General features: G+C 43.0%; 1 protein-coding gene across 6 annotated transcripts in view; it reads left to right on the top strand.

The window, feature by feature from the left end:
* Positions 1-17,146, top strand: part of PTPRT (protein tyrosine phosphatase receptor type T) — a 477,440-nt gene that overhangs the window by 344,480 nt on the left and 115,814 nt on the right. For all 6 annotated transcript variants that reach the window (XM_054274915.1, XM_054274912.1, XM_054274914.1 and 3 more), the window contains exons 10-11: positions 8,988-9,189; positions 13,917-14,019. In XM_054274915.1, coding sequence (XP_054130890.1) covers positions 8,988-9,189; positions 13,917-14,019 — 305 coding nt within the window. The remainder of the gene's footprint in view (positions 1-8,987; positions 9,190-13,916; positions 14,020-17,146) is intronic.

The following is a 17,146-nucleotide window of genomic DNA, read 5'->3' as shown; positions in this document are numbered from 1 at the left end:
TCTTGTCCATAGCAAGAGATTGTTTTAGTCTTGAGGCCTTGCTGAGTGAAAAAGGGAAGGAAAAAACCTCTTTTATCTATAGAGAGAGCTAGTGCAGCTACCTGTCAGCTCCAAATCATCCCCAGATGGGAGAGGTTGCAGAAGGGGCTGTTTTATAAGGACAGGCACATCAAACATCACTGGGAATGTAGGGGAATAATGCAATGGATTTATAGGCTTCAAATGCCTTCCCTAAACTGCTATGTAGGATGTCACTAAAATGGAAAATAGATATAAGGTTGTATAATGTACCCACAAAGTAGTGTGTGATTTAACAGCAGCACTTACCATTTGCATTGAAACAGGCTACAATTGCTAAAATCAGAGGGGAAGCTTAAAGTCCTAATGTTTAATGGTGGATATGGCTGTAGAGAGCAAAATTCTGCTCACTGGGGCTGATTAATTCTGTATGACAAAAGATATAAGATAAAGTGGTCTGCATACCAGGATCAATTGCTGTGGAAGAAACATATGAACATATTTTTTTTCCCCTTGACAGGCAAGCTCTCAATCCTGAGACATTGGAGTGTTCTGCCCTCAGTTTTAAGGTTATGAACACACAAAATCCTGACAACTCTGTTATTCATCAGGGTAAAATCTTACTCATATGTACCAAATGTATGGGCAGGCTAAATGGATCTATCAGCTGTGATTTGAGCAGAATATTCTGCCTTGTAATTTATTTATTTAACAGGATTAAAGAGAGTCTGAACAGCCATCCTGGGTTCCCTGAGGATTTCAGTAGTGTGGGGCAAAAAGGGCCATTACAGTGGAGTGATGAGATCTTTATCACAATTTGTTCCTGTATCAAGCTTAGGGCCTTGTGCTTGTGCCATTATAGGTTCTTCCAAAGGAACTTCTAAACCCAAAGTTAATTCATCACATCTCCTGATGGACTATTTCCCTGTTTAATTACCACATTTTGAACAATAGGTACCCTTTTTTTTTCTATAGGGATTTTTTTTTAGCTTCTAATTTTCAACTCTTGCTGTCATTTCTAATTTAGAAAGCAGAGGACAAAGCAATTTCTTCCTCCACCATTCAAAGAAGGAGTAAAATTCTCCAGACTTGTGCACTTGCTTGTTCACCACTGGAGTTTTGAAAAATCCAAGCAGGTTATTTTTGTTATTTTTTAAAATATGTGTTTTCTCTCTTGCAGTGGGAAATAAACTTGTGCTTCCTAGTTTAGTTAATACCTCTGCTATCATTTCTCCCTTCCTCATGAAAGTTTTATGTCCTTGTAAAAGAAGTTCTGCAGCACAGATGATGACAGTTAGCAAAGTGTTCACATCTCCCCAGAAAATTGTGTTAAATTGGGCTCTGGGAAGGAGAGAAGAGCTGTTCTTGTGCTCTCAATATTACATCTACATCTCCGGGGTTGTTACCATAGCTCAGTGATTTAAAAGAGTTAATATTCAGAGCTTTTAAGTGGATAAAAACCGAGAGAAAGATGGAATAAGAGGGGGTGGCCCGGGTTAATGGGGACTAGAGTGCACTGGTTGCTTAAAAAACAACCAGGAGTGAATTTGTTCACCAGCCTACTCCTTTATGCTGATCTTTTCTTATTTTATTCTCCAATCTATCACAGCAATTATACACCACTGAACACCTGGCCATTAAACTATAAAGCCTTTTTTGATAGTTTCCAGTAGACTCAAACTTGTACTGTTGGCCTGTTTTACATTTTACAAAGAATGTAACCAAATTTTACACACAGCTGACCAGGTATTTCAGCATCTGAGCATCCTCCTGAATCCATCCCTCCTGCCCAGCTGGGAGAACCCCAGGTTCAGAGCTCTGCCCCTCTTGTGCTGTTGGGAAAATTGCTGTTCTTTATTCTTCTGAATTCCTTCACCACTTGCCTTTTTGATTTTTTTTTTAATTTACTGCTTTTATTGCTTCAGTATGAGAAGCATTTAATTAACTCAGTGAAGGAGGTTCCAAGGAGATTTAGCATTTATTAATGTGTATTTCTTTGCCTGATTTTGCTGTGTTTAGATCCACAGCAGTGCTGGCCACTAAAATTTTCCTTGGGACCATCAAGTTCCCCTGGAGCTGATGTGTAAACTCTTCATTCTTTATGGAAACCCTGGACAGACATTCCAGTTTGCAGAGCAAAGAACAAGTCAAATTTAACTTTCCACTTAGGACAGTGCCTGGCCTGCAGGGAGATCAGGAAGGTGGTTAAAAACCATAGACTTTCAGTCTTATGAGAAATTTCCTCATATTTGTACTTTCATTCATTCTGCATACAAATGAAAACAAATATTTTCAATATTTCCAATCAGAATTATATTTGAAAATATATTTTTGGATATTTTTCTGTTTGTTTTCTGTCTGTGCTTTTAAACTTTTAAATTAATAATGTTTCTTCTTTTTTTTTGAGAATACAGAAGTATTAGATGGCTTGGTTTGTCTTTAAAATAGATTATTTAAAATAATTTAGAACAGCTGCTTTCAAGTGATTGAGTCATCTTATTTTTTTAGATTAGAATCTCTTGTTTGTTTTGTAATGAAATGCTTTGACGCTTGGAACAAGAAATTAAGATAAATATTCAGCATACAAACCACAAGACAGGTGTTTTTCCAGCATCCTTCTTGTTCCAGAGAAGTGCCATATTTCTTCTCCAGACATGTTTTTGTGCTTTTATAAATTACTTCAGAGTCGGAAATTTCCATGGTTTTTCAGAAGTTTTTCACTCAGATTTTCTGCAATTTCTCTTACTTAAGAAAATTGAGTTTAAATCAGTGGAGAAGACTGGAAACTCCTTGGTTCCTGCCTTTTACCCAGCTATAATTTGGTGGAGGACACATGGAAATGAACAGAGAAGGGATACGTTGATTTTTTTTTTTTTTTTTTTTTTTTTTTTTTTTTTTTTTTGTAGGAGAAATCCTCCCACCCAGGGCCCTGGGTGCACACAAACCCAGGAGTGTGGCACTTCACTTCTGCTGTCCTTTCCCTGCCCTCATTCTGAGCCTCAAGAGTGCAGATTTGGGCTGCTCCAGATTGGAAATCTCAGTGCCCAGCCCATGGAGCTGCTGCTGGCTGGCAGGAGGGTGGCAGAGCAGGGCTGTGTGCCATGCCAGCCTCAGGATATTTTTGAAAATTTTTCACTGTCTGATTCCCTGCAATTCCTCTTACTTCAGAAAATTGAGTTTAAATCAGTTTAATAGACTGGAAACTCCTTGGTGCATTCCTTTTACCTGGTTATAATTTGGTGGAGCACACATGGAAATGAACAGAGAAGTGATACATTGGTTTTTGTAGGAGACATTCTCTCACACATGGGTACACACAAACCCAGGAGTGTGGCACTTCTGGGTTATTCCAGAGGGGAAATCCCAGTGTCCTGTAGCTACTGCTGGCTGGAGGAAGGTGGCAGAGCAGGGCTGTGTGCCAGGCCAGCCCCAGGACACGCTGCTGGCAGTTCCAGCTGTGGCTGCAGCTGGAGTGGCAGCTGCTGTCGCTGTGCCTGCAGCTCCAGAGAGGAATGAGGCTGAGACAGAGCTCTCAGCTGTTGATCCACACTCAGGGCAGCACTCAGAGCTTAAAAAATAGCAGGTAGCTCGCTTGGAAGAGAAAACACTCAGAGCTGAAAAATAGCAGGTAGCTCACTTGGAAGAGAAAAATGATTGTTTGGTTGATTGTTTTTTGCTGAGCTGGAAAATCTGCCTTCTTTTCCAAGTGGACAGCTCTGTTTCCAGGGCTGCTTCCTCTGCTTCACCTGGGGTTTGGCTGCTTAAGCAGCAGCAGCACTCAGCAATTTCAGAAATCCACAGACTTCTCAGCCACACAAATGTTTGTGTAGAGTGTAGAAGCCCTGGTTTTATAAATGGCAGCCTGGAGAACATCAGGTGCTTGTGGTGGGGAGGAGAGTCCTCCCAGAGGTGGGCACACAGCCAGGGGCTCTGCTGGCAGGGGCTGTGTGTGACTGTCTTGGTTTGGAAAGACAGGTGTCTGCTAAGGAAGGCAGGAGCCTCCCCTGAAATGGAGAAAATTAACCCCCTCCCTCTGAATTGCTATAAATTTTAAATTAAGGTGCTCTCGGGCAACAAAAAATATGGGAGCGGGAAATAACAGTTCTTTACTAGGGAAGAAAATAAAAAGATAAAATAAACAATGCTTTTAATTAAAACTACACTGCCAGAGTCAGAACCCAGCCTGACACCCTGTGGGTCAGGGTGTTGGCAGCAGTCCCATTGGAATTGTGGCTCAGCCCTCCTGCAGTGTCAGGGGTGGTTCTGTTGGAGCAGGGATCCTGTAGAAAGGTGCAGCCTCTTCCTCTGAAGATCCAGTGGGAGAAGAGGCAGCTGCTGTTCCTCTGAGAAATCCCATGGAGAAGCCATTCTGTTCCAGAATCTCCAGATTGTATCTGGGTAGGAATGCTTGGCTCCTCCCTCTGGGCTCACAACTCCCAATGGGATGCTGTAGTTCTTATCAGCCATGCAGGGACATTCAATAGCTGTTATCAGCAGACGTCTCCTCCCGAGGGAGGAGTGATTGTGGTCACTCAAAGAGAGATCAGGCAAACTGCCCACTTGACAAAAGCTAATCAGCCATACAGATGGTAATGGAAAACATCTTGCACTGCAATCTGGAACGGTTACCTTTAGCCCAAGGGCCCTCCTTGTGGGGTCTGTGTGCCCTTTAGCCCAGGAGCTGTCTTGGCAGGGGCTCTGTGCTCTTTCCTGCCCACTCCAGTCACTCAAAGCCCTCCTGGAGGGAAGCAGAGAAGAGCTCAACCCTGATGAGAGCAGGATTTGGTTGCTGTTTCTGCACCATTTGCATTGATCAGCCCCTAAATATTTCTGCTGCTGGACTGGGTGACTGTGGTGGTGTTTACAGGGGTCCCAGGAAGAGGGAAGAGATGAGGACCTGACTTTGCTTCAGAAAGTTGGTTTATTATTTTATGATATATACTATATTAAAATGATATGGTAGAACTATACTAATAGAATAGAAGAAAGAATTTCATCAGAAGGCTTGCAAGTAAAGGAAAAAGAATAGAATGATAACAAAAGTTCCTGACTCTCAGAGAGTCTGAGACAGCTGACTGTGATTGGCCATTAACTAGAAACAACCAACATGGACCAATCCCAGATGCACCTGTTGCATTCCACAGCAGCAGATAGTTATTATTTACATTTTGTTCCTGAGGCCTCTCAGCTTCTCAGGAGAAAAATCCTGGCAAAGAGATTTTTCAGAAAATATCATAGCTACAGGTGACCCTGGGCACATGCAAAGCTTTGCTCTATGCTTCTATTCTCTGTGCTGCATCCAGGTACTGTTAATGTGTTCAAGTCAAATGTTCAATTTTGGGGAGAAGGGTGGCTCTGAATGTCCCCACACCACCTGGTTTAACTAGATCTGTGTCTACTGGGAGAGACTCTGCTGCAGAAAAGGTAAACTTGCATTTGGCTGTGCCACAAATCTCTCTGCTGGAGTTGATATATCCTGAAAAGAGCCCTGGGAAATCCTGAAGTCTGATTTGAGTGAGCAGTTGCTCTGAAAATTGACCCACACTACAATATCAAATTGGGGACATTGTCTCAAGTGCTCTTGCCTCCTTCTCTGCTACTTGTCAGTTGACCCAGGTTGTTTTAAGGTCCCTTGTACTCATTCTCTGCTACAGTCAACAGAAAAATAAAGACTGGGTTGGTTTGTTTGTTTTTAAATCACTGCATTGTTTGGGGTTTTTTTCTTTACTTTTTTTTCTTTTAGAAAGCTTTTGTAGCTCCTTTTGCCTTAAGGGGATAAGGGTTTTTTAATAAGGAAAAATAACTGTTTCTGTAATGATTTTAGAACTGCTGAAGGTAGCAAAATACATTTATTTATATGGATGGAGATCAAGGACAAGTGCATCTTTCACTGTGTTTATAACCTTCAGTATAATGTGCTTGAAAATAAATACCACTGATTTTTGCATAGGCCACTGCCTGACCTGGGCAACCTGTGAATGTGCTCTTCAGTGCCCCAGGTGTAGGAAGTTCCTTCTCTTCTCCCCCAATTCCTCTTTTGCTGATTCCCATATGTAGTTTTATAGAATTTCTATTATTCTAGCTCTGGATGTGCCATCAGAGCATACAAGATTTCATTGGCTCATTCCTACATTACATTAAATTAAATGCATTTTTCTTTCTGGAGTTTAGCTATGGCATGGACAGGGTCATGGCTCTTGATTTAAGTATTTGTTTCCCAATTTAATTCCAATGGTCTTACAAATTCCCTTGCCTTCATGCAATAAGAGCTCTCAGAATACTGTCCCATGACATGTCGGTTCTTGACTCCCTAAGGGAAAAACAGTAGGTGTTGAGATTTTCCTCTTGTTTTTAATTTTTTGTTTATTTTAAGAACCATTGTGCTCCAAGGTCTCTCTTTCTCAGGTGTCTGGCATGTAATAAAAATTTAAACCCAGATTGTAATTCCTGGAAAAATTAGCTGGTTTTTAATGAAATCACCTGCAAACTGTCTAATTATAATTTCTTTAAGAGTTCTGCTTCTGTACTTTCTTGTTGCTGGTGTAATTTATGCCCTTTCTCTGTTACGCTGCCTTATCTTGGATGTCAGCTCTGTCTAAATGTTCTTCTCTGTCCAAATAACAGGATTCACATCCTCTCACCCTTCTCTGGTGTCAGTAACATCAGTCTTGGTCTCTTATTTATCCTGTTATTATTAAAGCCTCCCTTTTTGAAGGGAGGATATTTATTTTTCCTCAAAATGCAACATTTTCCTCCTGTCATAAACCAAGTAACTTAAAGATTTTCAAAGGCTCTTTCAGAAAGGCTGGGAATTAGATTCTGGTGGAGACCTTAATAAAAAATTGAAGACATCATGTATTAACATACATTGATTTATTCATAGTGTTTCATTACAAATAAGTGAGGATCCCATAATATCAAAAAAGGTTAGGAGAGCAGCAGAGCACGGTACATTATATTGACAGCTCTGCTGAAATTGAGCTGCCTTGGGATTGAATTTGGAGCTCAGGCAAGGAATTGGCTGGTAAATAAGTCATGAGTTTCCCTTGAAGTGTCTGTACATCAGGAGGGTTGCCATGGGTGAGCGTGCTGAGCTCAGGCAGGTTTCAAGGTGTGCTGGCACCACTCCAGATGTACTCAGGACATCCCTCCATGGTATATGGTCTCCTCCAGCCAGGTCTCATCAGCTCTTGGAGGTCTATTTCACACCCAAGATAGCTCAGCTACCTTAGAAAACATAAAATTAGAAGGATGGCTTTTGTGGCAGTGTTGGAAACAAAAAAGTTTTATTGAAAGGCAAAATAACAAAACTCTTTAGAGAGTAAAACCAAGCCAGGTGCAAGAGGTTCTTGCCCCTGGTAAAACACCCCACAAAAGCCATTAGTTTCTTTTTTCTCTTCTTTTTCTAGTGAATTGCTCAGGTGGGACTTTTTGGCTCCTGTCCAATTGGCTATCCTTAAGTTTGAGGTGAATTCCCCCCAAATCCTATGAGATGTATTTTTACCTAATCAAGCAGAGAAACTTCTGGGCTTTTTTCCTTTTTTAGGAGACAAAGGACAGTTTTGTCACTCTGTTAACGGGGGGACATTGCTACACCTCCAGGTCTGAAGCCCTCCTGGCTTCAACCAGGTGTAAACCAGACTACACCATGTGTAAATCTGCACTCTGAGGCTCAGAATGAGGGCAGGGAAAGGACAGCAGAAGCTGGTTTCCACAGAGAGAAGAGCTTTTGTCTAAAGATATTGTGATATTTATTTCATTTAAACATATTATTTCAGTTCAGCATATTCTCTGTAAGAAAAGGCCTCCAAAGCTTTTGCTGCCAGTAAAAGTCTTCCACTGTTTTCAGCTGCCTTTTGAGGAGTTGATTTGCAAAAGGAAATGTATCCATGTTTGCACTGAGTGTTTTCATGAGCTGTGGGGCTTGCATGGGTGATTCTCATATGAAAATCCTGCTGGCTGTGCTGTGTGCTTTGATTTGAGGACAGAAGTTCTGAGCTTGGATGTCACCCTGGTTTTTTAAGTTTTTCTAAGCCTTCTGATGTTTACATTCTTGTAATGAACTTTCTCACACAATTTATGTAAATAACTTATTGTTTTGCATTCTTTCATGGAGGAGGAGAAATTTGATGGACTGTTGGTTTGTCCAATGTCATTGGAAAGGTGGCGCTGTCACTTTCCAATCTGTGGTGGTGTTCACAGGGGTCCTAAGAAGAGGGAAGAGATGAGGATCTGACTCCATGTTTCAGAAGGCTGATTTACTATTTTATGATATATATTTTATATTAAAACTATACTAAAAGAATAGAATAAAGGATTTCATCAGTAGGCTAGCAAGGAAAGGAGAGAATGGAATGATAATAAAATCTTGGGACTGACTGAGAGTCCAAGACAGCTGGACTGTGATTGGCTGTTAATTACAAACATCCAACATGAGACCAATCACAGATGCACCTGTTGCATTCCACAGCAGCAGATAATCAATGTTTGCATTTCATTCCTGAGGCCTCTCAGCTTCTCAGGAGAAAAAATCCTAAGGAAAGGATTTTTCATAAAATGTGTCTGTGACACCAATCCACTGTCACTTTTGGAAATCTATAAATGCTGGGTCAGAAATTAAAAATTCTCTTTTGCCTTGAGAGAGCTGTGTGTCCACGTTGTGTTGTTTCATGTCCTATAGTGACACTTGGGAACATAAAGTAACTCTTTACATCTTTTGTTGTAAGTCAGCACGTGCTGTGGTTTAACTGAGAGAGGAAATTAGTTTTTCCCTAAGTAAAACCTTGGAAAAATTCTCATGTTGGTTTGACAGCACCCAAACACAAAACAGCTCACGGGAGATACAGAAATAACCCTGAAATAATTCCTTGTGTTTGCGTTCTGCCTTGAGAGGTGCCAGAGCAGGGGAGCAAAGAGAGGCTGGTACAGAAGGCCCCTGATCACCTCCTGTCCTTGTTCTTCATTTGCAGATCACATACAAGGCCGTTGGGTCTCTGGATCCCAGTGCTGACCTGTCCAGCCAGAGAGGGAAAGTCTTCAAGCTGCGCAACGAAACCCATCACCTCTTTGTGGGATTGTACCCAGGCACCACCTACTCATTCACCATCAAAGCCAGCACAGTCAAGGGCTTTGGGCCACCCATCACCACCAGGATTGCAACCAAGATTTCAGGTACTGCTTTGGAGAAGAAGGAAAAAACACCCCAAAAAACTGGGGCTTTGTGTTTTAGACTCAAAGCTGATGCATAAAATTATAAATATATTAAGTATATGTAGATATTAAACATATATTAAAGATACATATTTATATATTAAAAATATAAATATATATTAAAATACTCAGCTTAATGTCTCTCCAAGTTTCATAGGGCAGAGTTTTGAAACAGCCACAGATCTTTGTTTATTTGGGTTACAATTACAGGGGTTAATTTGTGGGTGTCCTAAGTATCCCTGGATATCTGTGGAGCATTTGAAATGAGAACCATCATTAGCTGCACAAATGAACTGCCCTTATAGTAATTATTGTTAGCATTATCTGGCTGGGAGAACTCCTTCTGTAATGTGGTTTTTATTTTCAGGATGTACCAAAATGGATGTAATGAAGTAATGGAATTAATAATTTCCTCCCTAAAAATAAGGGAGGAAAGCTGTTTTTCCTTGGGTTTTTTAATGGGTAAGAGCAGAGAGAGGGCTTGAGGCACATAAGAATATGAAAGGCACTAAAATAAGGAGGCAATGGCAAAAAGGTGTGAACAAAAATAGGGGAAACAAGGCAGTTATAAAAAAATGGACTGTAGTGGTGATATTGGACAGATAAATGTGGAATTTAACATTTAGTTGATAGCACTAAAATAGATTTTTAAAATAGGTTTTCTAACAGAGAAAAGCTGTCATTTTTTGGACTATTTTAACAGGTTTTTTTTCAGTAAAGTCAAAATACACATCTGGAACATTCAGGACACTGGTAATGCTTGGAATTATGGCTGGTTATTGTAGAAAAGATTGCACTACAGTATAGATTTTCCACTGCCCTATTTCAAAATCAGTTAATAATAGCAAGTTGTGAGCAGTAAGTGACAGGGTAAATTTTAAGGAAGCAAAGCACATCTCCTCCCTCTGCTCAGGGTTTGAACCTTCACATTTAGCACTCAAGCCCAGAACGACTTGAAGTAAAAGCCATTAAGTGTCCAAACAGCTCCATGGGCTGTTGGGGGTTCTGCAGCCCTGCTGTGAAGGGACAGCACAGCATGCACTCCATTCCCTTGTGACCAGAGAAATAAAAAACCACAGCAATGGTTTGGGGGCCTTTTCTCCTCTTTTTCAGTTTCTTTGTATTTTATCATCCCCTAAGTGCCCAAATTGTGTTAGCAGCCTGCATGAGTGCCAACTATATGCATACTGAGCTTGGTATATTGACTTTTTTACCCCCCATATTCCAGATATCTGGCTCAGTCTCTGGCATTAGATTCTCTCATTGCATGCTCAAGTTTCTGATACATTTTCCAAATAATTTGAAAATTACCATTAAATTTGCTCTGAGAAGCAGCCTTGAGGTTATTAGAGACAAAAAGAATTTTTGCCCCGACAGGAATGTCCTTGTGAGGCTGGTTTTTTTTTTTTTTCTCACATGGAAAGCCACCTATGCTGTAGGAGTGTGTGTGTATTTGTTTCTATGGGTGCACTAAGTCGTGCTGTGGCATCGTCCCCTCTGGCCAGAGCAGGGGCTCAGCAATTCCTGCTGATCAAGGGAGGGGACTTTCCTCCTCTCCTCTGCCCTCATGAGACCTCACCTGGAGCTCTGCATCCAGCTCTGGGGTGCTCAGCACAGGAAGGTGTCTTGGTTTGGAAAGACAGGAGTCTGCTAAGGAAGGCAGGAGCCTCCTCTGAAATGGAGAATGTAAACCCTCCCCACCCCTCCCAATTGCTATAAATTTTATATTAAGGGGCTCTCAGGCAAAAATATGGGAGCAGGAAATAACAGTTCTTTAATAGGGAAAGGAAAAAACCATAAAAGGATAAAATAAACAATGCAGTGCACTAGAACAACACTGCCAGAGTCAGAACCCAGCCTGACACCCTGTGGGTCAGGGTGTTGGCAGCAGTCCCATTGGAATTGTGGCTCAGCCCTCCTGCAGTGTCAGGGGTGGTTCTGTTGGAGCAGGGATCCTGTAGAGAAGGATGGATTCTTCCTCTGAAGATCCAGTGGGAGGAGAGGCAGCTGCTGGGGAATCCAGTGCAGAAGCTGTGCTGGTGTTCCAGAACCTCTGGATTATATCTGGGTAGGAATGCTTGGCTCCTCCCTCTGGGCTCACATCTCCCAATGGGATGCTGTAGTTCTTATCAGCCATTCAGTGACATTCAGTAGCTGTTATCAGCAATGTCCCCTCGCCAGGGAGGTGTGATTGTGGTCACTCAAAGAGAGAGATAAGGCAGACTGTCCACTTGATAAAAGCTAATCTGCCATACAGATGGTAATAGAAAACATCTTGCATTGCAATCTTCAACAGAAGGACATGGAGATGTTGGATTGAGTACAGAGGAGGCCACAGAGATGCTCTGAGAGCTGGAGCCCCTCTGCTCTGAGCCAGGCTGGGAGAGCTGGGGGTTCTCCCCTGGAGGGGAGGAGGCTCTGGGGTGACCTTAACGCAGCTTTGTACAGTAGTACCCAAAGGGGCTCCAGGAGGGCTGGAGAGAGACCTTGGACAAGGACCTGGAGTGACAGGACAAGGGAATGGTTTTAACCTGACAGAGGGCAAGTTGGATGTTAGGAAGAAATCCTTCCCTGTGAGGGTGGGCAGGCCCTGGCACAGGGTGCCCAGAGCAGCTGTGGCTGCCCCTGGATCCCTGGCAGTGCCCAAGGCCAGGCTGGACAGGGCTGGGAGGAACCTGTGACAGTGGAAGGTGTCCCTGCCATGGCAGAGGTTGGGATGGATGATCTTTAACATCCCTTCCAACTCAAACCATTCTGTGATCTCCAGCCTCTCCAATGACCTTTGGTGTGCAAGACCACTGGGGATGTGTCTCCTTTCAAGGAGTCACTGCTTCCCCTTGATGGAGAGCACCTTATTCCAGAGAAATCCTTCTTAAGCAATTGATATTCACTCTGAATGCATCCCCAGCTTATTGTCAGGGAAGCCAGCAGCTGAGCTGATAATAGCAGCCCCCATTCTTGACAGTTTTCAGGCATTTAGATAAAAATCCTGATTGCAAACAGGATTATAGTGGAAATCACTAAGAGAGGATTAAATATGGGATCCCCCACAATGCAGCTTGCCCTTGTGAGCTACAGATGAACTTGCATGAATCTGTGTGAATTCTTTTGTTTGCTTTATACTTTAAAGTTATTTCAGCAAAACCTGCATCTTTGGAACAAATTTGGTGCTGCTCTGACCTCATGATCTCTTCAGGTCTTCAGCAGTAAAACTTGTCCCAAACAGATGCCTGCTCCTGGGGAAAGAAGCAATAAGTAAAACATATTTCCTAAGGAAAGATGTCCTACTTTCATGGGATGGTCCTAAGAGAAGATGACTAAGCAGAAGGAGAAGCTAGAGTTTGGCTGAGTGGGTTTTTATTCAGTGGGTTTCTGTATTGCTGGGGGGAACTCATCAGGGATGGGGTTGGCTGGGCACTGCCCCAGGGTGGTACTGGGATCTCTGCAGCTGCCTGGTTGAGTCAGCAGCACTTAAGCACTGGGGTAAAATGTTCTGGGTTTGAGTGCAAAAATAACCTGGCTAATTCGTGCTCCTCTCTTTTCATCTTTTGTGTTACCTAGCACACCCTCCAGCTAATCAAGGGGACACAGCTTAAGCCTGTGCATTAAAATCTCTTAAGATGTGAGAGGGCAAATCCACTGACCAGAGCAGGGAAAAAGATTCAGGATTCAGGGATACTTTTAGCTCTGCCACTGATTCACTCATCCTAATAGTTTGGGGTCTTTTATAGTGTCTATGCAGTTTCCTTTCCTCACCTCAAGGCCTTACTAAGTCTTAAAAATTCAAAATGGGATTTTCAAAGCCAGCTTGAAGATTGTCCAATTCCCATTTAATTGGAATGGAAAAAGAGTGTACAAATATTTGTTGGGAAGGATAAAAGTTTGACAAGAAAGTCTCACAGATATCTATGCTTAGCAGAAAGATTTTTGAATGTAGAGTCTGATGAAGGAATAGAGATGGAAGCAAGTTTTGATATAGAGGAAAAGAATTGCTGAGCCAGTCTTACTGGATAACCAAGGAGGTTAAGGGCTTGTTCATTAGAAGGGGTTTTTATGACTTAGAGCAAAGGATAAACCCACCTCAAACAAGATGTTTTTACCAAGCGCAAAGATAGCACAGGCAAACAAGTCAGCAAATGTGGCAAGTAGAAAAAAGGTCTCAGAACTTTCCACTGCAAGAAAACTGAAAAACATCTAGCTTAAACTGTAATGTACTGACTTTGAGTGATTGGAGAGCAGTAACATGAATATGGTAATTATAGTAGTTATGATAGGCTATAGATAAAAGTTAAGGTATAGATTGGTTCTACTGTATTAAGATGATCAGCAAAGAAAAGTCTATAATGCATTGTAACCAAACCAAAGGGTCTCCAGGCCTGCCTGCAGCTGGAGCTGACAGCTGTGGGCACAACTCTGTCACCCACCACCCTGGGCTGCTGAAACCTCTTGGATGGAATATACTGCATTTTGTGTACCATAAACTGCATTTTGGAGAGCCCCTGGAGTCCCGCATCCCTCATTTCAGCTCTTACAGATATTAAAGCAGTTTTGATCATTCTGGTCATAACACTGGGAAGTATTTTGATATTTCATTTGGCAAATATTAATATAACATTTATATAAACCATTCAGTTGCAATCCCTACCAAGGGCTGGTGCCTGATGAAGTTGTTCTTTGTTCTGCTGCAGCTCCGTCCATGCCGGAGTACGACACAGACTCTCCCCTCAACGAGACTGACACCACCATCACTGTCATGCTGAAACCTGCTCAGTCCCGGGGAGCACCTGTCAGGTGGGTGTTTTGTCTTTTCTCTTCACGCTTCCCTCCTCTCCTTCCTCCCTCACTCCTCTCTCATTCTCCTCTGATAGCGGAGCTGCCGAAAGCAGGCGCTGACTAAAAGGCCAACTTAGCTGTTGATTCTGCTTTTCGCACTCTGCTTTCATGAATGCTTCAGCCTCCTTGCCTCCCGCTGTTAACCTCCAGAAAGGATTGCTGCAGGCACTGTCGGGGTTATTACCCTCTCAGCATCACTTCAGATGCCTTTGCAGTGCTGCAGCACAGCGGGATGTGGAGCTGGAGACTGAACATCCCCACACGAGGGTGGAGGAGGCCCCAGCTCTCCATCCTACCCCCTCTTCCATGATGAACAAGGCCTGCTGGTAATGATTCTAGGAGTGCCTGCCTTGTCTTTAATGCTTGTGGAGGTATTTGCTCAGTTTCTGGGTTTAACACACTTCTCACATTCGTAATCCAGCTGTGCTGCTGGGCTGGCTGTGCAGTGAAGTCCAGAAAAAAGGAGTTTTGATTTAGTGAGGCTTTGCTAGCACAGACAAGCAGATCCTGCTGCAGAGTAGAGGATTTACAGATCACAGAATCGTTAAGGTTGGAAAAGACCTCCAAGACCATCGAGTCCAACCTTTCACCACTCACCACCTTACCAACCAGCCCAGAGCGCTGAGTGCCATCTGCAGTCATTTCCTGAACACCTCCAGGGATGGTGACTCCACCACCTCTGTGGGCAGCCCCTTCAATGCCTGACCGCCCTTTCTGTGAAGAAATTCCTCCTGATGTCCAACCTGAACCTCCCCTGGCACAGCTTGAGGCTGTTTTCTCTTGTCCTGTCCCTTGTGGGAGCAGAGCCTGACCCCACCTGGCTGCACCCTCCTGTCAGAGAGTTGTGGAGAATGAGAAGGTTCCCCCTGAACCTCCTCTTCTCCACGTTAAACAATTCCAGCTGCTCCTCACATGACTGAGTCTCCAGCCCCTTGCTCAGCTCCATTCCCTTCTCTGGACATGCTCCAACCCCTCAAGGTTTTTCTTGCATTGAGGAGCCCAGAACTGGGCCCAGGACTCAAGGTGTGACCTCACCAGTGCCAGGTACAGGGGTGCCATCCCTTCCCTGGTCATTTAGGGGCAGGGAGCTGCCCAGGCACCCATGGCATAGAGTGGGCACCTTGCAGGGAACCTTGCTGCCTGTCTGAGCTGGGTCCTGCTCTCAGTGGTGACATGCTGACGGTGATATGCTCTCCATGGTGACATGCTGATGTGGGACACTCACCTGCAGGTCACTCCCTGATTTGAGTTCTGTACTCATCACTCTCTTCCATCTCAGTGAATTTGTGTTTGGTGCAAGGCACCAGCACAGATGCACAGATTTCCCTTCTGAGCCCACACTGCCTTACCTGTTGCTGCCACTCATCCTGCCAGGCTCCTCTGCTGACAGCAGCAATTGGAATCACTTAGAAAAACCCCCTGCCTTGCAGAGGGGTCCAGCAGGTATTCATTACCTCCCTGTGGGATCTTGAAGCTTTTACTTCCAATTTTCACAAGAGAAGTTTTTCCCATGGGTGTTATTTTAAAAACACCATAGTCCCCCCTTTCATAATGGGTTTCTTTCATTTTGGGTTTCTGTATCTCACTGACAGGTTCTTAATGCTTTTGAAGGATGCCCACTAAGTATTCAGAAGCAAATTGCTCCAGATGCAAACTACTGGATTTAATTAAATATCCTATATCACTGATGGTCCCCCAGCTGTGTTGTGGCTTGGCCCCAAATTGCATTGACAAGCTCAAAAAAAAAATTCTTTAAGCACCATCCCTTCTCTGATTTTTCTGAGTAATGTATTTCAAAGTTTGCCTTTCAATCTCTGGTACTCCATATGAGCAAATTTAGGAGCCTATTTTCTGAGTCCTTTAGGGATGTTTTTTTTCTGCTGGAAAAGAGCAGTAAAATCACACAGCTTTGTTTTGTTTTATTTCTTTATATGGGGGAACATTCCTGTATCTCGTTTTACCACCTGCTGTCTTAGCAGTGTTGCTATTTTGTCTTTTTATTGAAAAGTCTTGTGATTTCTCTCAAAGTCGATTTACTGCACTTTAACTGCATTCAGTGAATAATGCCTTTTCCAGCAAATGCATCTGTACATAAAATTGGTAGAGATTTTTTATAAATTTTCACTCTGGTTTCTTTAATTGCATTGTAGCCTATTACACATGTTTGCAGAAAGTGCAATATTTACACGCCACATCTAAGTGATAAAATTATTTCCTATAATGAGTCCATTTCATTGACTTACAGATGTGTGTATGAAAAGCAGAAGGACAGGAGGAGTAATGGGGAGGGAGTCTTGGGGAGAATTTTAGCTTTTTATTAACTCTGACAAGCTCACAATTCTTCCCCTATAGAACCATTCAGACTGTTCTTAGACTAACCTTAATAAATCCAGTTATTTCAAACTTCAATTTGCCTATCCTCTTCCCTTTTCTTTCAGTCTGTTCTGCACATTGCCCCATTTGTGAAATTCTCTCAAAATACCATTTCCAGAAATGGATCCCATTCCCTCAGAGGGAAATAACATGAGTAACCCATTGTGAAGTGCTTTTGGCACCCACAATACACAAGAACAAGGTGGTTTTTCCTCCTCAATGTGTTGTATTCATTCAGGTGAGATGAAATACTCTTTGCTGTTTTTTGGTTAGGTGTTCTACCTTTTGGTTGTGTGGGGTTTATTTCCCTCATGAGTCCCCTCTTGGTGGAATGCCATGCTCTGCCCAGTTGCTTAAGGCAAGCCCAGGTTTGAGACAAAGGGCTGAGCAACCTCCCTGCCCAGCAGTGAGATGGTGCAGAGCGTCCTGCCCAGTGGAAATCCTGCTGGGAAGCCTTCTCCTGGTGGATGTGACCATGGATCCTGGATCCTTCATCTCCCAGCCTGCCTCAGATGGGGCTGAGCAGCTCCTGGGAGGAGTCTGAAGTGCATTTCCCTCACACCTTCCTGTAAAGATCTGCTATTCAGAGCTTTCTCTGGAAAGGAATAGGTCAACCCCTTATCCCATCAACCTGACAGAAAAAAGGAATTTTGATTTTGTTCTGCAGTTCTCCAGTTTTAATTATGGTCCTTCCGAATTGGGAAGATATCAC

Source organism: Melozone crissalis, unplaced genomic scaffold, assembly GCF_028551555.1.
Source record: "Melozone crissalis strain CALT ecotype California unplaced genomic scaffold, PUWL_Pcris_2 ptg000017l_1, whole genome shotgun sequence".
Lineage (NCBI taxonomy): Eukaryota > Metazoa > Chordata > Aves > Passeriformes > Passerellidae > Melozone > Melozone crissalis.
This window is presented reverse-complemented; position numbering and strand designations above follow the sequence as displayed.